The sequence below is a fragment of the Balaenoptera musculus genome, chromosome 3 (assembly GCF_009873245.2).
Source record: "Balaenoptera musculus isolate JJ_BM4_2016_0621 chromosome 3, mBalMus1.pri.v3, whole genome shotgun sequence".
Taxonomy (NCBI): domain Eukaryota; kingdom Metazoa; phylum Chordata; class Mammalia; order Artiodactyla; family Balaenopteridae; genus Balaenoptera; species Balaenoptera musculus.
The window spans coordinates 144745370-144767214 of record NC_045787.1 but is presented as its reverse complement, the minus strand read 5'-3'; the positions used below and the strand labels follow the sequence as shown (position 1 = coordinate 144767214).

Below are 21845 nucleotides of genomic sequence, written 5' to 3'. Positions count from 1 at the left end.
ACATGCCGCGGAGCAACTAAGTCCATGTGCCACAACTACTGAGCCTGCGCCCTAGAGCCAGCGAGCCACAACTAGTAAGCCTGCACGCTCCAGGGCCCACGTGCCGCCGCTACTGAAGCCTGCGCACCTAGAGCCCGTGCTCCACAACATGAGAAGCCACCCAGCTCGCCGCAACTAGAGAAAGCCCGCGCGCAACAACAAAGACCCAATGCAGCCAAAAAAAAATACTATGATAGGAACTTTTCCTAAGCAATATTGGGAATTTTTCTGGTTTTCCAAACTGGCAGATTTACAAGGGATAAAATACATACACACACACACCCACACCCACACACACTCACATAAAATCCCTCATAAGTTTGGGGCAGTTGAGGAAGGTATAGGTAGCCTTTTCAAACGGCAAGCAGTCGAGAGGAAAAAAATGATTATGAGCAAGTCCAAATAAAATACACTTACCATGTCTACATAGTCCTGCATGTTCTGCCCTCTGATTATCTCTTCAAATTCATCTGGTTCCACTCTTTGCTATCCTCGGACCACAACAGCCCTCTTTCAGTTCCTTTCAATGCCTTTCCCACCCTGATCTCCCCACTCCTTCAGATCCATGCTGGTTGTATTCACTCTGACCACCAATTGTCTTAACTTAATAGCGTACTCAATCCTTCAAAATCTGATTCAGTTATTCACTCTACCCCTAGCAATCTCTTGTAAAGATAGTCCTATTTTTTTTTCTCTAGACCAGAGGTCAGCAAACTAAGGCCTGTGGACCAAATCCAGCCTGTTTTTGCAAGGCCCATGAGCTATGTATGGATTTTACTATTTTAAACAGTTGGGAAAAAAATCAAAATAATAATATTTTGTGACATGTGAAAAGTACATGAAATCCAAATTTCAGTGTCCATAAATAAAGTTTATTAGAACACAGCCACACGCACATAGTCTGCTTTCAGACTATGACAGCAGAGTCAAATAGTTAAAACAGCATATGGCACTCACTGCCTCCTACTGCTGCTCAGTGCACTATAAACCGCAGTGATGTACTTACTAACTTCACAGCACCAAGTGCCATAAGTATCACCACGACATGACACGCACCTTATATTATTACCAGTGCATATCTGTTATGTCAAAACAAGAAAAGAGGGCTTCCCTGGTGGCGCAGTGGTTGAGCGTCAGCTTGCCAATGCAGGGCACGTGGGTTCGAGCCCTGCTCTGGGAAGATCCCACATGCCGCGAAGCAGCTAGATCCGGGAGCCACAACTACTGAGCTCTGCGCGTCTGGAGCCTGTGCTACGCAGCGATAGAGGCCCGCGCAGCGCGATGGAGAGCGGCCCCCGTTTGCTGCAACTAGAGAAAGCCCTTGCATAGAAACAAAGACCCAACACAGCTAAAAATAAATAAATAATAAAAATAAAGGAATAAAAAAAAAAAAACAAAAAAAAAAACAAGAAAAGATAGAAAGGCACTTCAAATGTCTAACTTTTAAGGCACAGTGGAATGTGGATCATTTTGTTATTGAATCAGATAGCAAAGCAATGTGCTTTTTATGCAACTGTACTATAGCTGTCCTAAAAGAATACAACATATGTTGACCATATCATACCAAGCACTCATGTCAGTATTCCTAACTCACAGGTAATCAATAGTCAGAAAAAAGGAGAAAATTTAAGACAGAATATCTATAACAGTGAAATTTCTCCACAAAAAAATAAAGTGAGGCTGCAACCAAAGTTAGGTTTTGAAATAGCTCATTTGTTAGCCAAGTAAGGAAAGTCACTTACCAACGGAGAGTTAATTAAATCACCATTATTTTATTGCAGTAGCCAAAGTTACACATGCAGAGAACATAAACTTCAGACTACTAGCCTTTCAGAGAGAATAAGGCCCAGATAGTTGAAGATACTAGAGCAACATCAAAATTCAATTTCAAACCAGGCGAATGATCTGGAGGTTCTCCCTAGTTCTTGATGAGTTACAGATGTTACCAACATGTACTGCTCATACTGTTACCAACATTATCTGTTTATTCCAGAAGTCAATGCTAAATTTGAAGTGAATAAAGAATTAATCTCTATGAAGAGTCTGCACGCAATTACTGATCAGAATATTTTGAAAGAAGTTGAGAAAATACTAATTCTGTACAACCTGAAGTAGTTGCTAAAATGTGCCACAAGTGGTGGTAAAAAGAAAAGACTTAAGTGGACAAATTTACAAAGCTTGTAAAAATGTAAGAGACTAAAGTCTGTGGTTATTCATTTTATTATTCATCAGTAGGTACTTTGTAGTAAATATTTGAATCTATCATGTGTTAATGAATCAGTAGTGTTAACAGTGGACTTCAGGGACTTCCCTGGCGGTCCAGTGCTTAAGACTTCGCCTTCCAGGGACTTCCCTGGTGGGGCAGTGGTTATGAATCCACCTGCCAATGCAGGGGACAGGGTTCAAGTCCTGGTCTGGGAAGAGCCCACATGCCACAGAGCAACTAAGCCCGTGCACCACAACTACTGAACCTGTGCTCTAGAGCCCGCGAGCCACAACTACTGAGCCCACGTGCCACAACTACTGAAGCCCGCGCACCTAGAGCCCATGCTCCGCAAGAAGAGAAGCCACCGCAATGAGAAGCCTGCGCACCACAATGAAGAATAGCCCCCACTCGCCGCAACTAGACAAAGCCCGTGCGTAGCAACGAAGACCCAACGCAGCCAAAACTAAATTAATTAATTAATTTAAAAAAAAAAAAAAGACTTCGCTTTCCAATGCAGGGGGTGCGGGTTTGATCCCTGGTCGGGGAGCTAAGATCTCACATGCCTTGTGGCCAAAAAACCAGAACATAAAACAGAAACAATATTGTAACAAATTCAATAAAGACTTTAAAAATGGTCCACATCAAAAAAAAAATCTAAAAACAAAACAAAAAAACAGTGGACTTCAATTCACTTTCATGAATTCATCTTCAGTTCTGGAAATTTCTGTCAGAAATAGAAGCTGAAAATTCTGACTTGCCCCACTGCACAGTAGTTCAATAGCTTGGCAGTGGTAAAGTTTTACTGCAATTTTTTCTTGCTCAGGACTGAGACGGAGATTTTTCTGAATGAGAAGAACCATTTTTATCCACTATTGTGGAACATTAAATAGCTTTTGAAGTTAGTTTTTGCTTCAAACTTGATAATGTCTCTTAATGAATTCAACCTAAAGTTACAAAATTGTCTAAAAGGCAAACAGTGCTTAGTACTAATGTGAAACTTATAATGCAATAAAGTTACTCTAATCACAACTAACACTGATTGAATCACAAGTAATATCAAGCTGCTTTATCTACTTTCCACACGTCAAATATTAAAACAAGTAGCAAGATCTCTATTGCTGAGTATATTTTCTGAGCTCAAACTATGTTCCAGCAGCACTTTTTTTCAGACCTTGTTGCAAATGCAAAGGAAATTTCCATATTTCAAAATCCATTTAACTGAGCAACTGAGGAGCCTCCACCTAACCTTCAATTGGAAGTGATTAATCTAGAACGTAATGATATCCTAAAAGACAAATATCAAGAGAAGTTTTAATAGAACTCTATACATGCCTTCTAAGTGATGAATATGCTTAATTAAAATCATATGCTCATCAGCTGATATCAACATTTGGTAGTACCTATCTGTGTGAAGAGACATTTCCAAAGATGAAATTTGTTAAATCTCATTACCGATCAGTATTAACATATGAACATTTGTAATCAATGCTAATGATAGGAAATACTAACTCTGAACCCCAGTTAAGCAAAATGTCATCCCCAAAAGAATAATGCCATTCTTTTCATCAGTAGACTTATACTACAGAAAAACTGTACTCAATTATTATATTTTAAAATTCATAAATAAAACTTTGTGGAAATTTGTTTTCTCTCTTCTAATAGGTATATTTACAAAACATCCTTGATTTTGCCTCTTGGCCCACAAAGTCTAAAATATTTACAATCTGGCCCTTTACAGAAAAAGGTTGCCCACCTCTGCTCTATAGATCCTACAGTTCCCTACTGTAGTGCTCACCATATCATTCCATAGCTCTTTATTTATAGTGATACATCTATGCCTTCCCAACTAAACTATGAGTTACTTTAATGCTTGTAAATAAAGCAGGTAGGTAGTACAGTGCCTGGTTTTACATTTAAATACTTGCTAAATGATGTTGAATGAATGGCTATGAATCTCTAGAAGAGAGGCAGGCAAATGAATCTCTAGAAGAGAGGCAGGCAAGAAGTAATCAGCATTCCTCTGAATCATTCCTTCACATTTCAAAGTTAATTACAATCTGCCTCTCCCACCTAGATTTTTAATTCCAACTTTCTAAAAATATAACTTTTGCCACTGGTAGAAGACATAAAAAGGGGCCAAGAGGAATCAAGAATGTATTTTGATTCATGCCTATTTTCACCTCCTGGGCTCTTCCCTAAGTTTTCTTTCCAGGCTTTCCAATTCTTTAACAGTGAAATAAACTACAGTAAAAAGACATATGGTAATACCTATCGGTTAACCTATATTGCTAACCTACATGCATTCATTAACACTGACATATACCTACCGATCTTTCATTGTTAATTGCTGTTATCAGATACTTACTGTTCCTTGTTCTAATAAAAGTTGACACTTGCTGAGACATTCTGGGCTGTCAATAAGTTCCAGGAGTGCTTTCTCAGCCTCTATTCTTTGTGTAAGATCAGTCCCTATGTAGAGATGAGTACATAATACTTCCAATTCAGCCAAACTCTTAAGAAGAAAAAAAAAAAAATTAACATTTTACTTGAGTGAAAAAAAATAAGGTAAATATATTAATCACAGGAAACAAGGGATGCAAATATCATGTGTGTATTCATCAAATCAATAAATGCTTATTGAGCTACAACTACTTACTAGGGGTCACAGTGGTGAACAAAAAAAGGCAAATCTCCTACCTCTAAATTATTTAAATTGATAGTTCTGTGATGGAAAAGTAAGAGTACAGAAAGAGGAGGACTTGTCTAATCCAAGGGGTTTAAAAAGGCTGGCCTAAAGTATATAGTAACATTTATGCTGACCTGAAAGGGTAAGCCATATGAAAAAGACTAGACAGCAGTTCAGGCAAAGAAACAGCATTTACCAGAGGCCAGAATAGAGCTTAATCATTTCAAGGCATTAAAAGGTCAGTATGAATGGTAGACAGACAGCCAGGAGGAGTTGCCAAAAGAAGCTAAAGAGATGGGTAAGGGGAATTATCATGTGCAAGTTGCAGACATTATGCCAATTTACATTCTTTTTCAGATTATAAGAACTTCAATGGTTCCATCTATATAAAAGAAAAGATATAAATATATGCTGATGTGGGTCTTCAGAACTAATGACTCATAGTGCTGCAGGTGAACTATGGCATGATTCTCAGGAACTACGACTTGACCCCATGTTACTTACAGCAGTGTAATAACTAGCTATCATCTTGTAGGCTGTATATTTTACAGATATAAAGAATAATTCATTCTGGCTATCATCAGAAAGAACACAAATAACAAATGTTGGCAAGGATGTGGAGAAAAGGGAACTCTCATACACTGTTGGTGGGAATGTAAAGTGGTGCAGCCACTGTGGAAAACAGCATGGAGGTTCCTCAAAAAACTAAAAGGAGAACTACCTTACGACCCAGCAATTCCACTCCTGGGTATACATCCAAAAAAAAGAAAAAAAACCACCAAAAACACTAATTCAAAAAGATACATGTGCCCCAATAGTCATAGCAACATTATTTACAATTGCCAAGATATGGAAGAAACCTAAGTGTCCATCAACAGATGAATGGATCAAGAAGATGTGGTATATATATACAATGGAATATCCCTCAACCATAAAAAAGAATGAAATTTTGCCACTTGCAGTAACATGGATGGACTTGGAGGGCAATACGCTAAGTGAAATAAGTCATACAGAGAAAGACAAATACTGTATGATATCACTTATATGTGGAATCTAAAAAATACAACATACTAGTGAATATAACAAAAAAGAAACAGACTCACAGATACAGAGAACAAAGCAGTGGTTACCTGTGGCGTGGAGAGAGGTAATAAAGGGGTGGGGGAGTGGGAGGTACAAATTCTTGGGTGTAAGATAGGCTACAATGGTATGTTGTACAACACAGGGAATATAGCCAATATTTTATAATAACTGTAAGCGAAGTGTAATCTTTAAAAAATTGTATTAAAAATATATAGGGAGGACAAACAAGCCAATTTTAAAAATAAAAATAAAAAAGAATAATTCATTCTGTTTATAAATATAATCTAATCTGAAGATATAGGACACGTGGATAAAATGTGAAAGAAAAAATTCTAAATGAGTTCAGTATTCCTCTCCGCTTCAGAGAATTTTTGTTAAAGGTATCTTACTAAAACTACTTCAGTTTGAACTTAGAGAATTATTCTTTGGAGGACAAAAAAAAACTGGCACAGATTTCAACGTCAGGTGGGCATATGAAGGTAATGGGATATTCATAAAGAAATACTATTTTTTATCCTTTTCTGACCTGAATTTTTATGTGGCAGCCTTACAGCTACACTAGTCTAAACATTCCGTCAAATGCATATATCTTTGCCTAACAGGAATACATAAGAAACACTGAAATGAAACCTCCTCTAGCTCCCTTTATTCTTTTTACTTCTCTCTCCTTAGTTTCTTTATGGCATTTTCCACTTCTCTATCCAGCTCAGAGCCCAACATCTCAGACTAGGGAATTTTTTGCTAGAGCAAAAATAAAAGTACAAAAGAAAGGTTTCAAAAGGATAAAGTAGGATAAAGGACGGCAAAAATGAACCACATTTTAAACATTTCCTCTACCTAGATTGGCCCAAGAAGCCCTCGGAGTGCTACTACATACTGTTCATCATATTAAAATGCATAGAAAATTTATGGTTCATGAATACATATGAATTCCCATATTTCCTCCAAGGGTAAGAAACACAAAAATGAAAAGAGTTACCTTTTTCCCTCTTGTGACTCATGATCAACCTCAGAAATCTTTTCCTTCATCTAATAAATTTGAAGGGCTAAATTTTAGAGCTGATAATACCCAGAATAATTTAATGATAAACTGACCCTGCTGTCATGCATTCATCTAGGCCTACGAGTCTCTGAAGAAGTAGACTTTTTGAGTATAAAAAAAGAACGAAGCCAGAAATACTGAGAAAACCTAACTGCTGAAAAACAAAAGGTCAGCTGGGAGGATTAAATGAGTTAGGGCCACATAACTTCTGGCACACATTACACAGTATAAACGTTAGTTGTTTATTATTAGTATCACCTAATAAGAATATTGTAATAGGTGGAATTGTATCCTCCTAAAAGATATATCCAAGTCCTAACCACCAGTACCTTTGAATTATTTGGAAATAGCGTCTTTGCAAATCCTTAATTAAGGATCTAGGGATGAGATCCTCCTGGATTTAGGGTGGGCTCTAAATCTAATGATTGATAAGAGAGAGGGACATTTGAGATGCAGAGACACAAGAGAAAAGGTCATACAAAGGAGGCAAAGATTGGAGTGATGCATCTACAAGCCAATGGACCATGGACTGCAAGCAGCTATCAGAAACCAGGGACAAAGCATAGAACAGTTTCTCCCTCAAGGCCTCCAAGAAGAGACTAACCCTGTCAGCACATTAATTTCAGACTCTGGCCTCCATTAAGTATAAAAGAATAAATTTTCTGGGACTTCCCTGGTGGTCCAGTAGTAAAGAATCCACCTTCCAATGCAGGGGACATGGGTTTGATCCCTGGTCGGGGAACTAAGATCCCACAGGTTGCGGGTCAACTAAGCCCGAGCACCACAACTACAGAGCCCACGCACCCTGGAGCTTGCACACCACAACTAGAGAGAGAAAACCTGCACGCCACAACTAGAGAGAAGCCTGCAAGCTGCAATGAGATCCCGCATGCTGCAACTAAGGCCCGACGCAGCCCCCAAAAATAAAGAAAATAATAATAAATAAAATAAAATAAAAATATAAAACTAAAATAGCTTCTAAAAAAAAAAAGAATAAATTTTCGTTGTTTTAACCCACCCAGTTTGTGGTAATTTGTCACAACAGCCCCAAGAAACTAACACAAACATTAATATTAATCAATTCAGTGGTACCTAAGTAAATCTATTTGGAAAGATTCTGAAAAAGTTCTGGAATTTTGTCTCTTTTGCTATACTGATTTAGTGAACTCCAACAGAGAACAAGTCTGAAATGTATTTAAAAAGTATTTGTTTACAACAATGTCCCAAATGTCTTTCAAATTATTAACCACCAAAAGGCAGTGCAAGATAAAAAAGGTTTGAACTTTCTCTTAAGAAAGACTGAAACAAAGTGGAAAAAATTAAGTTATTCTTTCACTGTAATGATAACTATTAAATAAATGCCTGGCATACTATTGATAAATCTTTTTACAGAAAAGGATACATACACAAAGATCCTTACCCTGTTGGAAAAGCATTATCTAAACACTTCAAGTAGTTAAACTTGTGATGACTGCTGAGTGACCAAGCAATCTTCTGATTAGCATTTGATTTTCCAGAAAATCTGTCTATAAAGAGAGACTATTTTTCATAGTGAACTGATAAACTGCATCTTAGTTTTATAAACTGATGTCTGAGAATATGGTTAACATAAGAATGCCTCAGAGAAATGGATCCCTTCTCAACTTGTTGACAAATAGGGTTTCAGTTATTAAAGCTTCTACATGGCTTCATTATCACCATAAGAAACCCATATAAATAAATAACAGGTAAAACAAGTAGAATTGGATATCACCTAACTCCCATCGATAAACCAAACATAAACAGACAGCACCCAACTTCCATAGCCTAGGAGACAATGACATAATCCTGCCTACAGTCTAAATATCTTCCAAGTTATTCTGGACTCATTTCTGCACTTTGCACTTGACATACAATTAACCAGTAAATGATGTGATTTCTTTCTATACAGTAATTCCCATCATGTATCCATCAACAGGTAAATGCCTAGTAAAAGAAGCAAGACAAAAAGAGTATATATTGTATGGTTCTATAGTAAAAGAAAGCAGATCAGTGGTTTCAGGCTGCGGGGGGAGGAGAGAGTGGGAGGAAAGGACAGGGAAGCAGCAAGGGGGGATTACAAAGGAGCATAAGGAAACTTTGGGGGGCTGATAGATATGGTCATTATCTTGTTTTCTGAGATGGTTTCACAGTTAATATACTTATGTCAAAATTCATCCAAAAGGACATTTTAAGTATGTACAGTTTATTATTTGTCAATTATACCTCAAGAAAGCTGGGAAAAAATGAAGGTTTTTTTGTCCTAGGGAAAAATGTCCCCTAATAATAAAACAATAAATCGATGAACCACAAAAAATTCCCAGCTCAATTAAATTTAAACTCCTTTCTACTACTTCCCTGTATCTTTCCTGCCTTCTGGAATTAAGCTTCTTGACTACCATTAATAGAAAGTGTCTTTTATCTTAAAGTTACTCATTTTCCATAAACTCTTTGTTTTTTCCTCCCTTTACTACCTTTTCCTGAGCATACCTGAGGGCTTATTTCTGGGCCTCTTAGTACTCTTCCTTCTACAATGAATTGGATATTTGTTTTAGTGCTTTATAGGTTTACAAAAGTATTTCCATCTTCTATTTTTTAAACCAATTCTAAAAAGTAGACTCCTGTAAAGTACATATTTTTAGCACACCTGTTTTATAGACAAAAAAAAGAACTGAGGCTGAGAGATCAAATACATATATATACACACATATATATATCTACACACACACACACACATATGTTGCTCAAGATAAGAGTAAATGGTCAATTCTGAGCCACATACAAATCTGTGGGCCCCAAGCACATGTTGTCTCCTCAGCACCTTGCCATCTTACCACCCTTTACTTCAGTCATCATGTACCTGCAGGTGATGTCCTAGTCCACACTTTCAACTGTCTATTCACCACCTTTATATTTATCTACAAACTTCTTCTTCTTGGAAATCCAGAAAGATGTTGAAAACAGCCCCAAAATGTCAGGAACTGAATTGAACATATTTCCCACAGATTTTCACATCAAGTGTCCCTTTGTTTTCAGTGGTTTCAGAGGTGTAGACCAGAATCTAGACTTACAATCTTGATGTTACCTTTTACTTTTCCTTCTCCTTAGTCCCTCCTATATAGTTAAGAGTTTGGCCTTGCCCAAAGAAAAAGTCTGGTCTTTGCCCTCAGATTCTGGGAGGTAATCTACGTCTATGATAGGAATGTTTTTGTTCAGGGCGGGGCCGGGGGTGGGGAGGGGTGTAGCAGACCACACCCCATAGTCGTAAATTGGTGGCTGGCCACACCAAAGACCAACCGTGTGTTTTAGGGTGGGGACTTTAGATTGCTCAGTATCATCTGACCTAAAGACTGAGCTCAATCATGTGGCAACCGACCAGTCAATCAATGACTACATAAAGAAGCCCCAATAAAAACTCCAGAACTCAAAGCTCAGGTGCACTTCCCTGGTTTGCAATACTTGGTGCTTACTACCACACATATATGCTGGGAGACTAACATGTCCTGAGGACAACAAAAGCTTTGTTTGAGAACCTTCCCAGATTCTGCCTTATGTATCTCTTCTTTAATCAGTTTTAATCTTCGTACTTTCCTGATAATAAACTGAGTATGATAGCTTTCAGTGAATTCTGTGAGTTCTTCTGTTAAACTATCAAACCTGAGAGTGGTACTGGGAACCCCCCAAATATGCAGGTGGTGTCAGAAGTGAGAACAGTCTTGCGAACTGTGCCCTCAAACCTCGCGGTTTGGCTAATTCCAGGTACCTGCCTAATTTATCACAAAGTCCTACCAATTCTTTTAAAAAAAGACTCAGACTCAACACCTCTACATGATATTCATAGACAGTAGACCAATAGAAGAGTATTTTCCAACTGTGGGCTACAGTGCCCAGGATTTCTTTAGGGGCTTCTTTGGGAATCAGAGTGGAAGCTTTGGAATCTGTCCAATTACTTATTAAGTGACCTCAAGCAAATTACTTAAGTTTTCTAAACCTCACTTTTGAAACTGCAGGTAGTAATATCCACCATCTAAAAAATTGTGAAGATTAAGACAAAAAAGACGAGAGAAAGCTTAATCCAGCTCCTGGCACACAGCAGATCTACACAAATTGTAAATAATCTCTTCAGTTAATTATAAAACACCACATTGGTCTTTTGTCTATAGTTTCTCCCATTCAACTCCATACAGGATGATCTTTTCCAAACCCCTTTCTCATCATGTTACCATCGTATTCAACTATAATAGTTCACAATCACATCTAGATCATATCAGGTAGCCTGGCTGGCTATTAAGCATGACTATAGTCCCAGGTTCTGGAATAATCCTGAAAGCTAAAAAGATCGACCAAACTGCATCTCCTAAATTTTTCCTAATGTTATCTCTTGATTCTCATCAAGGTCCTTCTGTTAAATCTAAAGTGCCTACCTCCTACTTGGTCCCAGAAATATCTTTCCTCACTCTGTCCCCTACCCTCTAATCTGGACTGTCTCCTCTCAGATAATCCAGACCCATTTCTTCCTTTGGGACAGAGTACCCTAACCCACACCTTCCTAACCAGAATGCATGTGCCTTGAATGGGTTATAGTATGTCAGGGACATTGATCCCCTTGTCCTCCAGGCAGTCAGGCTTTTGGTTATGAGCAGTTTACGTCAATGAACCACACAATTACCATTTTTTATGTATGCCATGATGTGAAAAAGATTGTGAAGCAGTGACCTAACTTCCCCTTACATAAATCCACTTATTTACTTATCAAAATGGTATAATTTTTCACTAACTACCCTGTTGGGTAGATGACAGTAAGATATTGGTATGAAAGAATGTGGAATCATGAGTTATTAAGACTACTCTAATTCTGTAGCCTTGGGCAAGTCACAATTGTTCTAAGACTCAGTGTCTTCAGGGATAAAATGTATATATGCACATAAGTAGGGGGACTGGCTCCAGGACACCCTGCAGATACCAAAACCCAAAGATGTTCATGTACCTTATATAAAATGGCATAGTATTTGCCTATAACCTCTATACATCTTCTCAAATACTTTAAATCATCTCTAGATTACTTATAATACCTAATACAATGTAAATGCTATGCAAATAGTTGTCAGTGTGCAGCAAATGGAAGTTTTTTGGAGCTTTCTGGAATTTTTAAAATATTTTCAATCTACAGTTGGTTGAATCCACAGATGCAAAACTCAGGGATACAGCAAGCCGACTGTATATGCACACCTCTCAAGCTAGTTGTGGGGCTGAACATCTACAACGAGCATGTGAAAATTCAAAATGCTAGGTACCAGTAATCATTAGTAATAAATGCTCCTTGAGTTAACTGGGTAACAATATGATCCATATGCTGAAAACAATTCAAACTGAGAAGGTTCAGAGCTTAATTCTGGCCCCCCAATTATCAGGTCTTTTATTTGTCCAACTCCACTTTTAAGCTTCCCAGAACTGCTGTGAAATACATTCCTAGCAAACCGATTTAGGTAGTTTTGGCATTAGCAGCTAATTTTTCCACCACTACCTAAGTATGAAGAAATCTTCCAGGCTGGGTAATTTACTATTATGCATCATCTTTCCAAGTCTGAAACCGTTCCAAACTTCCACCATAGTTTTTTTTTTTTTTTTTGGCTGCGCTGGGTCTTTGATGCGGTGCACGGGCTTAGTTGCATGTGGGATCTTCGTTCCCTAACCAGGGATCAAACCTGCATCCCCTGCATTGGAAGGCAGATTCTTAACCACTGGACCGTCAGGGAAATCCCCAAAACTTCCACCACAGTTTTTAATTGCCCTCAAGATTTACACCTGAATTATGAACATCTGTTTACCTATTTACAATCCCAAAGTCCTCCCTGTGAAATTCCTCCTGTGAAGATTTCCAAAGGGCATATTTACTAAAGTGGTAATAAATAACATTATTTTGACCTGGAGACCCTTAGAAATGGCAAGGAGTCAAAAGGTAATGTGTCAGGCTTACTACCTCCTGAGTTGTCAATTACTTGATAGGAGAGTGGCTGGTTGAAAAGAAAAGACCCTTTGGAAGAATCAATAATTAAGTAATGAGTCACTGTAGTCACAGGGGATCCAAAGAAATCTACAAAGGGTTGGGACACTTAGATACACTGTCACCATATTATGAGATTGCCTACCTCTCCAAGGTCATCTCCTGCCTCCACAGGCTTCCCTGCTCCCTTCCCTTTTATATGAACCTTAAGCTCCAGCCAAACCGAACTTCCTGCAGTGTGCCATGTTCTTCCACAATTCTTTGACTTGGCTCACACTGTCGTTTTGCCTCTATACCCTTCCCTTCCTCTTCGCCTGGCCAACTCCTACAATTCTTTCAGTATCCACTAGACTGCAAGTTTCCTGAGTGTACAAATCATAAAGTTTTGCTAGAGCTATATCTTAAGGGCCTAGCAAAGTAGGAACTACAATAAATTAGTGGATGAAGAGAAGCTCAAAAAAGCTTGCCTGAGAAGCACAGCAGCTCTGCCTCACTCCTTCCCAACACACACACACACGGTTGACTGCCCCTTTTCAATGTTCCTATGATATCCTGTGATTAATTCTATCATATCATTTTTCACATGTACTATAATTATCCGTGAATTCCATGAGGGCAAGTATGGTAAGATGACGTAATCCTTTATCCCAGAACTTTGCACCGTGCATGAGACACGTGGGGGGCGGGGGGAAGCTCTATAAATGTTTGTTGTATGAATAACTGGATGCATATGCTAGAGTGCCCGAGAATACGTTAGCCTTCCTCCAGCCCGCGTCCCATCCAGACCATCTCTGCGCTCCTAGCGCGCGTCCTGCCCCCGTTTCCTCCTCCAATGAAGCTGCTGCAGAGCCCTCCTTCGCAACTCCCCATATACACAGCCCCTGGCCGCTCTGGCCAATTAAAGTCCAACTGCTGCGCCCCCCATCGGCGGACCCAGGCCCCCTTCTCGAGCTCCGTACGAACTGTGTGGAGGCAGACGATGGAACCGCGGCCCACGACGCGGCGGGAAGGCTGGTCCGGCCGGGCTCCCACCTGCTAGGGCGCCGCCGAAGCCTCCGTGCGCGCCGTGCGGCGGCACCGGGGAGAGCGGGCTCCCACGCCGCCGGTCCTCAGCATCCCCACCTCCCCCGAGGAGCGAGCTCCAGCCTGGCCCCTGCCCCTCCACCCGTCAACCCCAAGCTCTGCCTGCCCCTTCTTCGGGCCCGGGCCCGGGGTGTTCAGCCCAAGCCAGTGCGTGGGTCCCTGGCCGGGGACGGGGGTTGGGGCTCCGAGGCACCGGCCCGCGACCCCGCGGCCTCCGCCACCAGCCTCGGCCCTCAGTCTCCAGACCCCAGCGTCCCGCCGGGTTCCCGGGGCGGCTGACCGGAGGAGCGAGAACCCGCGGCGCAGAGCGCACTGACCTGAAAGTGCAGCGCCATCTTCCCGGGAGGCGGCGCCAGTCGGCGCCCCGAGCGCCCGAGGGGAGGGAGCGTAGGCGGGCGCCGCAGAAGCCCCAGCAGCCCGCTGGGTCCCTGCGCCACTCGCTAGCTCGCTCGTCGCCTCGGCCCAGCTGCCGTCGCGTTCGAAGCTCCGGACTGGGCGGGGCTGACGGGGCGGGACGGGGTGACGGAGACGGCGCGCGCGGGGCGGGCCCAAGAGGGGCGGGGCCGGGGGCCAGGAATCTCAACCGCCACCACCCCCACCACCCCTCCCCGTTCTCATGCTTCAACTGCCACAGGTGAGTCGTGACTTAAGACCTCCGGCCCTTGAGGCAACCACCATCACCCAACCGTCAGCCATGACCCCTGGCCTTACATCTCCCACAGACTCACTTGACCTCCAACCCCTAGAGCATAGCTATTGCCCACGCCTTCTAACTCCCCCATCTCCACAACATTTCTTGTCCCCCAACACCCACTTGCCAATGACAGATCAGCCATAACCTTTGACTCCTACATGCCAGCTGCTGTCCTTGATCCCTGACTCCCAGAACCCAGCTTTCACTTTTTTAAAAACTTTATTTTGGTTAAAATTAAACTGACAGTATCTACTACATATCGTTAAGTTATAAAATTCTAGTTCACTTCTTGTCTAGATTTCACTTAACATGAACTTACATTTTACACTGAATGATTCCATTGGAATGAGAATTTATTTGAGGAGAAGTAGGTCAAAGTCACTCCTTTCTGAAGGAGTTCCTCTTGAAGTTTGACACTTCCAGTTGGGGTCATTGTACTTTAGTGTGAAAAATTCCTTTAATACCTCTTAGAGTTCATGTTTACTAGTGGCAGATTGTCTCAGCTTTTGTTAACATGAAAACGTCTTTATTTCACTTACATTTTTAAAGGATAGTTTTGTTGGGTATAGAATTCTATTTTGGCTTTTAAAATTTTTTTTTCAGCATTTAAAAAATGCCTTTCTCTTGATTTCTGGTTACCATTGTTTCTGTTCAGAAGTTAGCCATCAGTTTGATTGCTGCTCCTCTGAAGGTAATATGTCTCCTTCTCCCACCCCTGGCTGCTTTAAAATTTTTCTCTTTCCTTTGGTCTTTAGCAGTTTGAGTGTGATATAACTCTGTGTGTGTGTGTGTGTGTGTGTGTGTGTGTGTGTGTTCCTGCTTGGGGTTCATAAAGCTTCTTAAATATGAGATCTAATGGTTTTTTTAATCAATGTCTGAAAATTCCCAGTCAGTATTTCTTTAAATACTGTTTCTGTCCCTTTCTCTCTCTCTTCTCCTTCTGAAACCCCAAGTACATGTGTGTTAAACCTTTTAGAGTTTTCCATATGTCTCATACTCTTTTCTGTATATTTTGTCTTTTTTTCTTGTCATGCTTTAATCCACATATTTTTTACTGACCTTTCACCCAAGTCAGTAGAAACTCTCTTCTGCTGTGTCTGAGCTGGTATACAACCCCTCTGTTGAATTCTTAATTTTAGTTATAATATTTTCAGTTCCAGAATTTTCATTTGACTCCTCCCTTTCCATTCTTTGAATAGATTCCAAGGCTCTGGTGAAATTCTTTATCATTCCTCTATTTTCTTGAACATTTTAATTACATTATGTAAAGCCTGTGACTCATAACTCCGATATCTGAATCAGCTGTGGGTCCTCCTGGCTTTTAGTATTTGGTCCTATTTTTTTCAAGTGTGCCTCAATAATTTCTTATTGAATGTCAGGCAGTGTGGAAGAAAAACTGTAGAGGATGATATCAGCTTTCTCCAAAGAAGGTTTTAAAAATTTCTATTGTAGTAGGCAGATAGAATACCAGAGGATAACTTCAATCCTATAAGACTTGGCTTTAGGCTTTTAAATTCAGGTTTATTTCCGTTTTACCCTTATTCCTGGGTCATGGTCCTCAATAGATCTTACAACTAAAAGCCTGGGATGTTTACTAAGACACCTTCACCCTGTTGGCTTGAACTCTTAATCCCTGTCTTCCCATCACTGTGCAGCTGCTAAAATCTCTGTTCGACTCTTTAGACGCTGCTCTTCTGCTGAGTTTCTTAAAGTCTCTCCCTACAGGTATACATCTTAAGAACTGACTGATGATTTGGGGGAAATCTGTACACAGATTTTGGGGCTCACATCTCTGTGGTTTGCTCCTCTCTAGAATTTTGTCCCTGGAATCTCAGCTGCTTTTGTTCCCAGACTCCCATGTCTGCTCCTGGCCTATTGAGATCGCTGCTGTCTATTTAGCTCTGTTACTCCTTGTGCCAACTGGAAAATGCTTTTGGGGTGGGAGGGGAAGGGATGGGAAAAGCTGAAGTAAATGTGGATCTTGCCCTTAGTGCTTTCATGCTCTCAAGGATTGAAGCCAATTAAGTCCTGCCTTTGTTGGTTGTTCTCTAGTACCTTCAAGCAGTTGTTAAATATATATATATATATATACACACATATATATTTGTTGTGTGATATGGTTGTTTATATATGTTAAATTATTGTTAAATACATATTTATCTCTTTATAGTTGTTATATATGTAATATAGTTGTTAAATATGTATGTATATTTATATTTATTTGTCCTGTTTTTATAATTGTTTTCAGTGGGAGGTCTAATCCAGCATAACCTAATTCATTATGACCAGGCTATTTGCATCTTCCATTCTTCACCCTTGATTTTCATAGCTCATCCACAGCCCATGAATTCTCATCCCCACAGCTCAACTCCTAAACTTTAAAATCTTTGATACCTTCATCCTGCCATTTTGTGCTCCTAATTCCTAAAGATTTTGATTCCTATATTTTAACTTTCATTTCCATGTCCCAAGACTTTTGATATCCAATCTCGTTTGTGATTCTCACATTCCAACATTTCCGACTCTCACATCCAAAGCACCAGTGTTAATTTCTGACCTCCCTATTGCACCTGCCACACAATAAATACCCCATTATTTTAACTATTGCCTTTGCCTAACTTCTAGATCCCAACCACATTTTAAAGCTATAGTTTTAAAGTAGCACTTCTGTTACCTCAATTTTTAGGTCATTAAGAGAGGAACAATTACTTGAGATTTGATCATTTGGCATTTTTTCCCACTCCAGAATATCCTTGGGGCAAATATGAGATTGTGACAGGAACAGCGGCTGACTGCTCTGTGGATTCACCAGGTAATTCTGGAAATGAGAAGCCAATTATTTTTTCCTTTTAAATTTGAGTGACCACATAAGATTTCTGTTTAATTAACACTCCCTTCCATGATTTTCTATCAGCAAAATATGCACACAACTCCATATCTTTTTTTGTCAATTAACAAAATTTAAGATAGAATTGTGTCACTACAGCTATTAAAATTAGCACAGAAGATGCTCCAGGATGTCAAATAATTCATTTCTGTCACAAAACTCAATTAATGGAGGGACATTTAGAGCCCTTAGGAATTACAAAATTATCTTCCTTTATGGCAACTAGCCTTCTAAAAAAGACAGATTGGTCTTTAATCTTTGTATCTTTTTAGGGGATTCAATTAGCATTTGTAATTCTGGTGCTTTAGGAAATTCACCTAACAACTCTGAGTTTTGATTTGTTATTTCTAAGGTCAGGATAACAGTAAGTCTATAATTCAAAAATTTTAAGTAATATTGAGATGAGACAGTCAAGCATAGCAGTTAGGAAAAGAACATGGAGCCAAACAGCCTGGGTTAGGATACCAGCTGCCTCACTTACTAGCTGGTAAACTTGATGAAGTTAGTTAACCTCGCCATGCCTTCATTTCCTCAACTGTAAAATGGAGACTAATAGTATATATCTCATAGGTTGCTGTGATGACTACATGAGTTAATATATATAAAGTACTTAGTGTGTGGTAAATAATAAGTGCTACATAAATACTAATTTTATTATCAAGTAAATTCATATTCTCTGAATATCATATTTAAATCAATATTTTTAATGGAGTAGCATTATAATTTTAATCAAACAGAGTAAATTATTCTACACTTTTTTACTTTGTGAATTTACTATCAAATTGGATATTTCCTCATTGTCCCTCTTGCCCCACCCAGCTTCTCAATCCTGAAAATTTTTGAAAGGCTCTGACATTACCTACATTAACAGCATTTCTATCTCATGTTTTCATAAATGGTGCGACTGAAACTTCCAAATATCCAACTAAAATTCTCACTTTATGAATACTTAAAATGTAAAACCTATGATCAATCATTTACTTTAGTAACATATAAACAAAATATAGGAAGCATTAGTACACATTTCCCTTAACTTATTCTACAAATGTAATTTTATTAAATACACTGAGTAAGATTGCTTAATACGTCAATAAGTTTGGGGAATCCAGCAGAGGGCAGGCAGGTAAGAGAAATAGGAGGAGAATGAATCCAATAAATTCAAATTTATGTAAAACCCCTTCAAAGACAACAGTTATATAAAATATTTACCTGTGTATATTTATTTCATGTTGGTTGATTTCAACTATATTTTTGTTTTGTTAAGTCATTAACTTTAAACTCCATTTATTTAAATAGCCAGTGTGAAACCAGAGTAACAAAAATAATTTTTTTCTTCACTAATGATATGGATATGAGTTATTTTACAATCTTGACTATTACATGTATATTAAAAACTATACATACTTTTTCTTTAAATGATTTTTACTTTTAACTCACTGCCAATAATAAGGGTATACTGCTGTGTATTAATAATGCCATTATTTTGACAAATAAAAATTAATGTTTCTCATTCTGTACATTGCCTTATATTACTTGCATATTAATTCCTCCACATAATAATAAGGAGTTTAAGGCATTGATTATGTAAGCAAGATAGTAGCATTACTTAATATGCATCTTAAAGTTACTGTTAAGCAGGATCATGATAAAATGTGACCTGATATGCAGTGCTATTGGATTAATAAAACAGTATAACCTTTCTGAAAAGCAATTTTGCAATATGTATCAAGAACCTTGAACATGTTCATCTTCACCCAACTTCTAGAAAGTGATTCTAACAAAAAAGCCTAAATTTTTTTAAAGTTTTATATGCCAAGATATTTATTATAGCATGATTTACAATAGGAAAAAGCAGAAAAGCTTAAGTAAACTATGGTACATCATATGGCAGAATCCTATACAGTCATGAAGAATTATATTTATGGAAAGTTTTGTAAAAAAAATATGGAAAATGCTGTCTTACAAGGTTAAGTGTAAAAGGAAAAATGGAACAATTTATCATTTCAATCAAATGAAAAAAGGCATAGAAAAAAATGAATGGAACAGAATACAAACAAATATTAACAGTGCTGTCTTACAAATGGTGGAATTAACAGGTGATTTTTTTTCTTCTTCATCATGTTTCTGTGTTTTCAAGATTTTCTAAAAGGTACATTATTCATTTTTATAATGAGAGGAAAACTTATGGTATAACAAAAAGTGACACCAAAATAGATTACTGTTAATCTCATTAAGGAAGTACTTACTAAAGAAGTGTTGACGGCAGGTGTATATATTTGGAAGAAAGACGAATCAGAAAAGCTGAACTTGACCAGGCACTACTGCCACAAATCTTTTTTGGAATAAGGCAAAGTGTGGATGTGGTATGTGTGTGCATGTAACTTTTTTAAAAATAATGCAATCTTAAATTGAAATGGAAAATATAAAATGTGTAAATCCTAGGGGAATAGGGCAGAAAAAAAGAGCTACCACCAGTCATAGCCCATTTTATGCACATAGCTACTTCCCAGAAATAGGCATGTCCCCATTTCAAGTGATTTTTTTCTAAAAGATATCCATAAAATACGTTTAAGGCTGTATCAATGAGAGCAATACTGTTTTAATTGTTTTTAGAGTAAAATTAATTTGGACTAAAATATAAAATTAGGTCCTTCACATACTAATATTACTTTGAGCAGGCAAAAGCTATACTATTTCTTACAACCCAAGCCCCTTCCTTAAGGGTCAACATTTTCCTTTTGCTAAGAGTTATGTTTTAAGTTTACTGTGAGGATACCAAGCTGAGCAGGCAAGTCTCTTACTATAAGGAAAAACAAAAACACCTAAGAATATCTCAAGGAAAACCAAGTTGTGAACTTTCTTCTTTCTCCTTTCTTTTTCTGCCTCCCATCTCCCCTGCTCCAACACACATTAACACCTTCCGCATGAGTAGCATATGTCATACTGAGGAGCTAAGGAAAGATGATACCCGTATTAAATCCTTTCAAATTGCCGAAATTTATTTTAAAAGAGTATTTCTATCATTTTCTCCTGACTATAGAAGAAATCCATGATTTTTGTATAAAATATCATGGTACAGAATTGTATAAAATCAAAAGTAAAAATTACCAAGAATAGCAGCCTCTCAGAAATAACCTATCTTAATATAGCAGCATATGTCGTTCCATGCCTCTGTCTCTACACATACGTATGTGGGCAAAAAAAATTTCTGAGATCATGCTATAAAACTGGTTTGTACCTTGGTTTTTCTGCTTAACAATATATGCATTTTAGGTATTTTTCAATGTCAGTATTAAAGATCAACCTCATTTCTTTTTTAACAACTCTGTATTCCTCCATATGTATATACTATGATTTATTTAATCAGTCCTCTACTGAGAGAAATTTAGGTTTGTATGATTCTTTTTACTATCATAACTAAAGCATATAGTAGCAATGTTAAGTGAACTATCAATATTCTTTATAACTAGGAGAGGCAGAAAAGACAAAATTTTGCCCTCAGGACATCTAAAAACACTGCTCCAAAAAAGCCTTCCCAGGTTGACTTGTACATAAGTTGATTATACGTAGAGTCTTATGTTGTATGTTGACTTATACATATAGTTCATTGTTCACCAAGAACACTTCTGAGAGTAAAAGGGGGAACTATTAATGCATACTCTGTGCTAGTCCTGAAGCCATCCAGTAGGGTAGAGCAAGGTTTATACCAGCTGTGGCAAAAGAATGTTGGGGGAGCCACTGTGGGCCAAGCAGGGTGAAGAGGACTTCTGTGTAGAGGGCTAGTTGGCAAGCCTGTCAGAGCCTGAATGGGGTGAGGAGAGCATCCCGTCATGAGAGTGGTCCTTCTTGGAGTGTCAGAGACTAGCAGGGGAGGACAGTATCCATACAGAGTTTTGGCCTCTTGTGGGGGTTTGGAGCCCAGGTACCAAGGGTATCTGTGCATTGAGGGCATGGGTTGGGGGCACAGTGCAGGATTTTGAAGTTCAACAGGCCCGAGAAAGGCATCTATACAGGGGTGGGTTAGGGGCTAGCTAAGCATGGGGAGTCAGAACCTGAGTAGGGTGAGGAGAGGGTGTTCATATGGAGTGGTGTTCTATAAGGGG

At 38.8% G+C, this 21845-nt stretch overlaps 1 protein-coding gene across 3 annotated transcripts in view; it reads right to left on the bottom strand.

The window, feature by feature from the left end:
• Positions 1-14604, bottom strand: part of RANBP17 (RAN binding protein 17) — a 307007-nt gene extending 292403 nt beyond the window's left edge. For all 3 annotated transcript variants that reach the window (XM_036846016.1, XM_036846017.1, XM_036846018.1), the window contains exons 1-2: positions 14479-14604; positions 4611-4757 (exon numbers count right to left, since the gene is read on the bottom strand). In XM_036846016.1, the coding sequence (XP_036701911.1) occupies positions 4611-4757; positions 14479-14496 (165 nt within the window). In that variant the 5' untranslated portion in view covers positions 14497-14604. The remainder of the gene's footprint in view (positions 1-4610; positions 4758-14478) is intronic.
• Positions 14605-21845: the final 7241 nt, after the last annotated feature.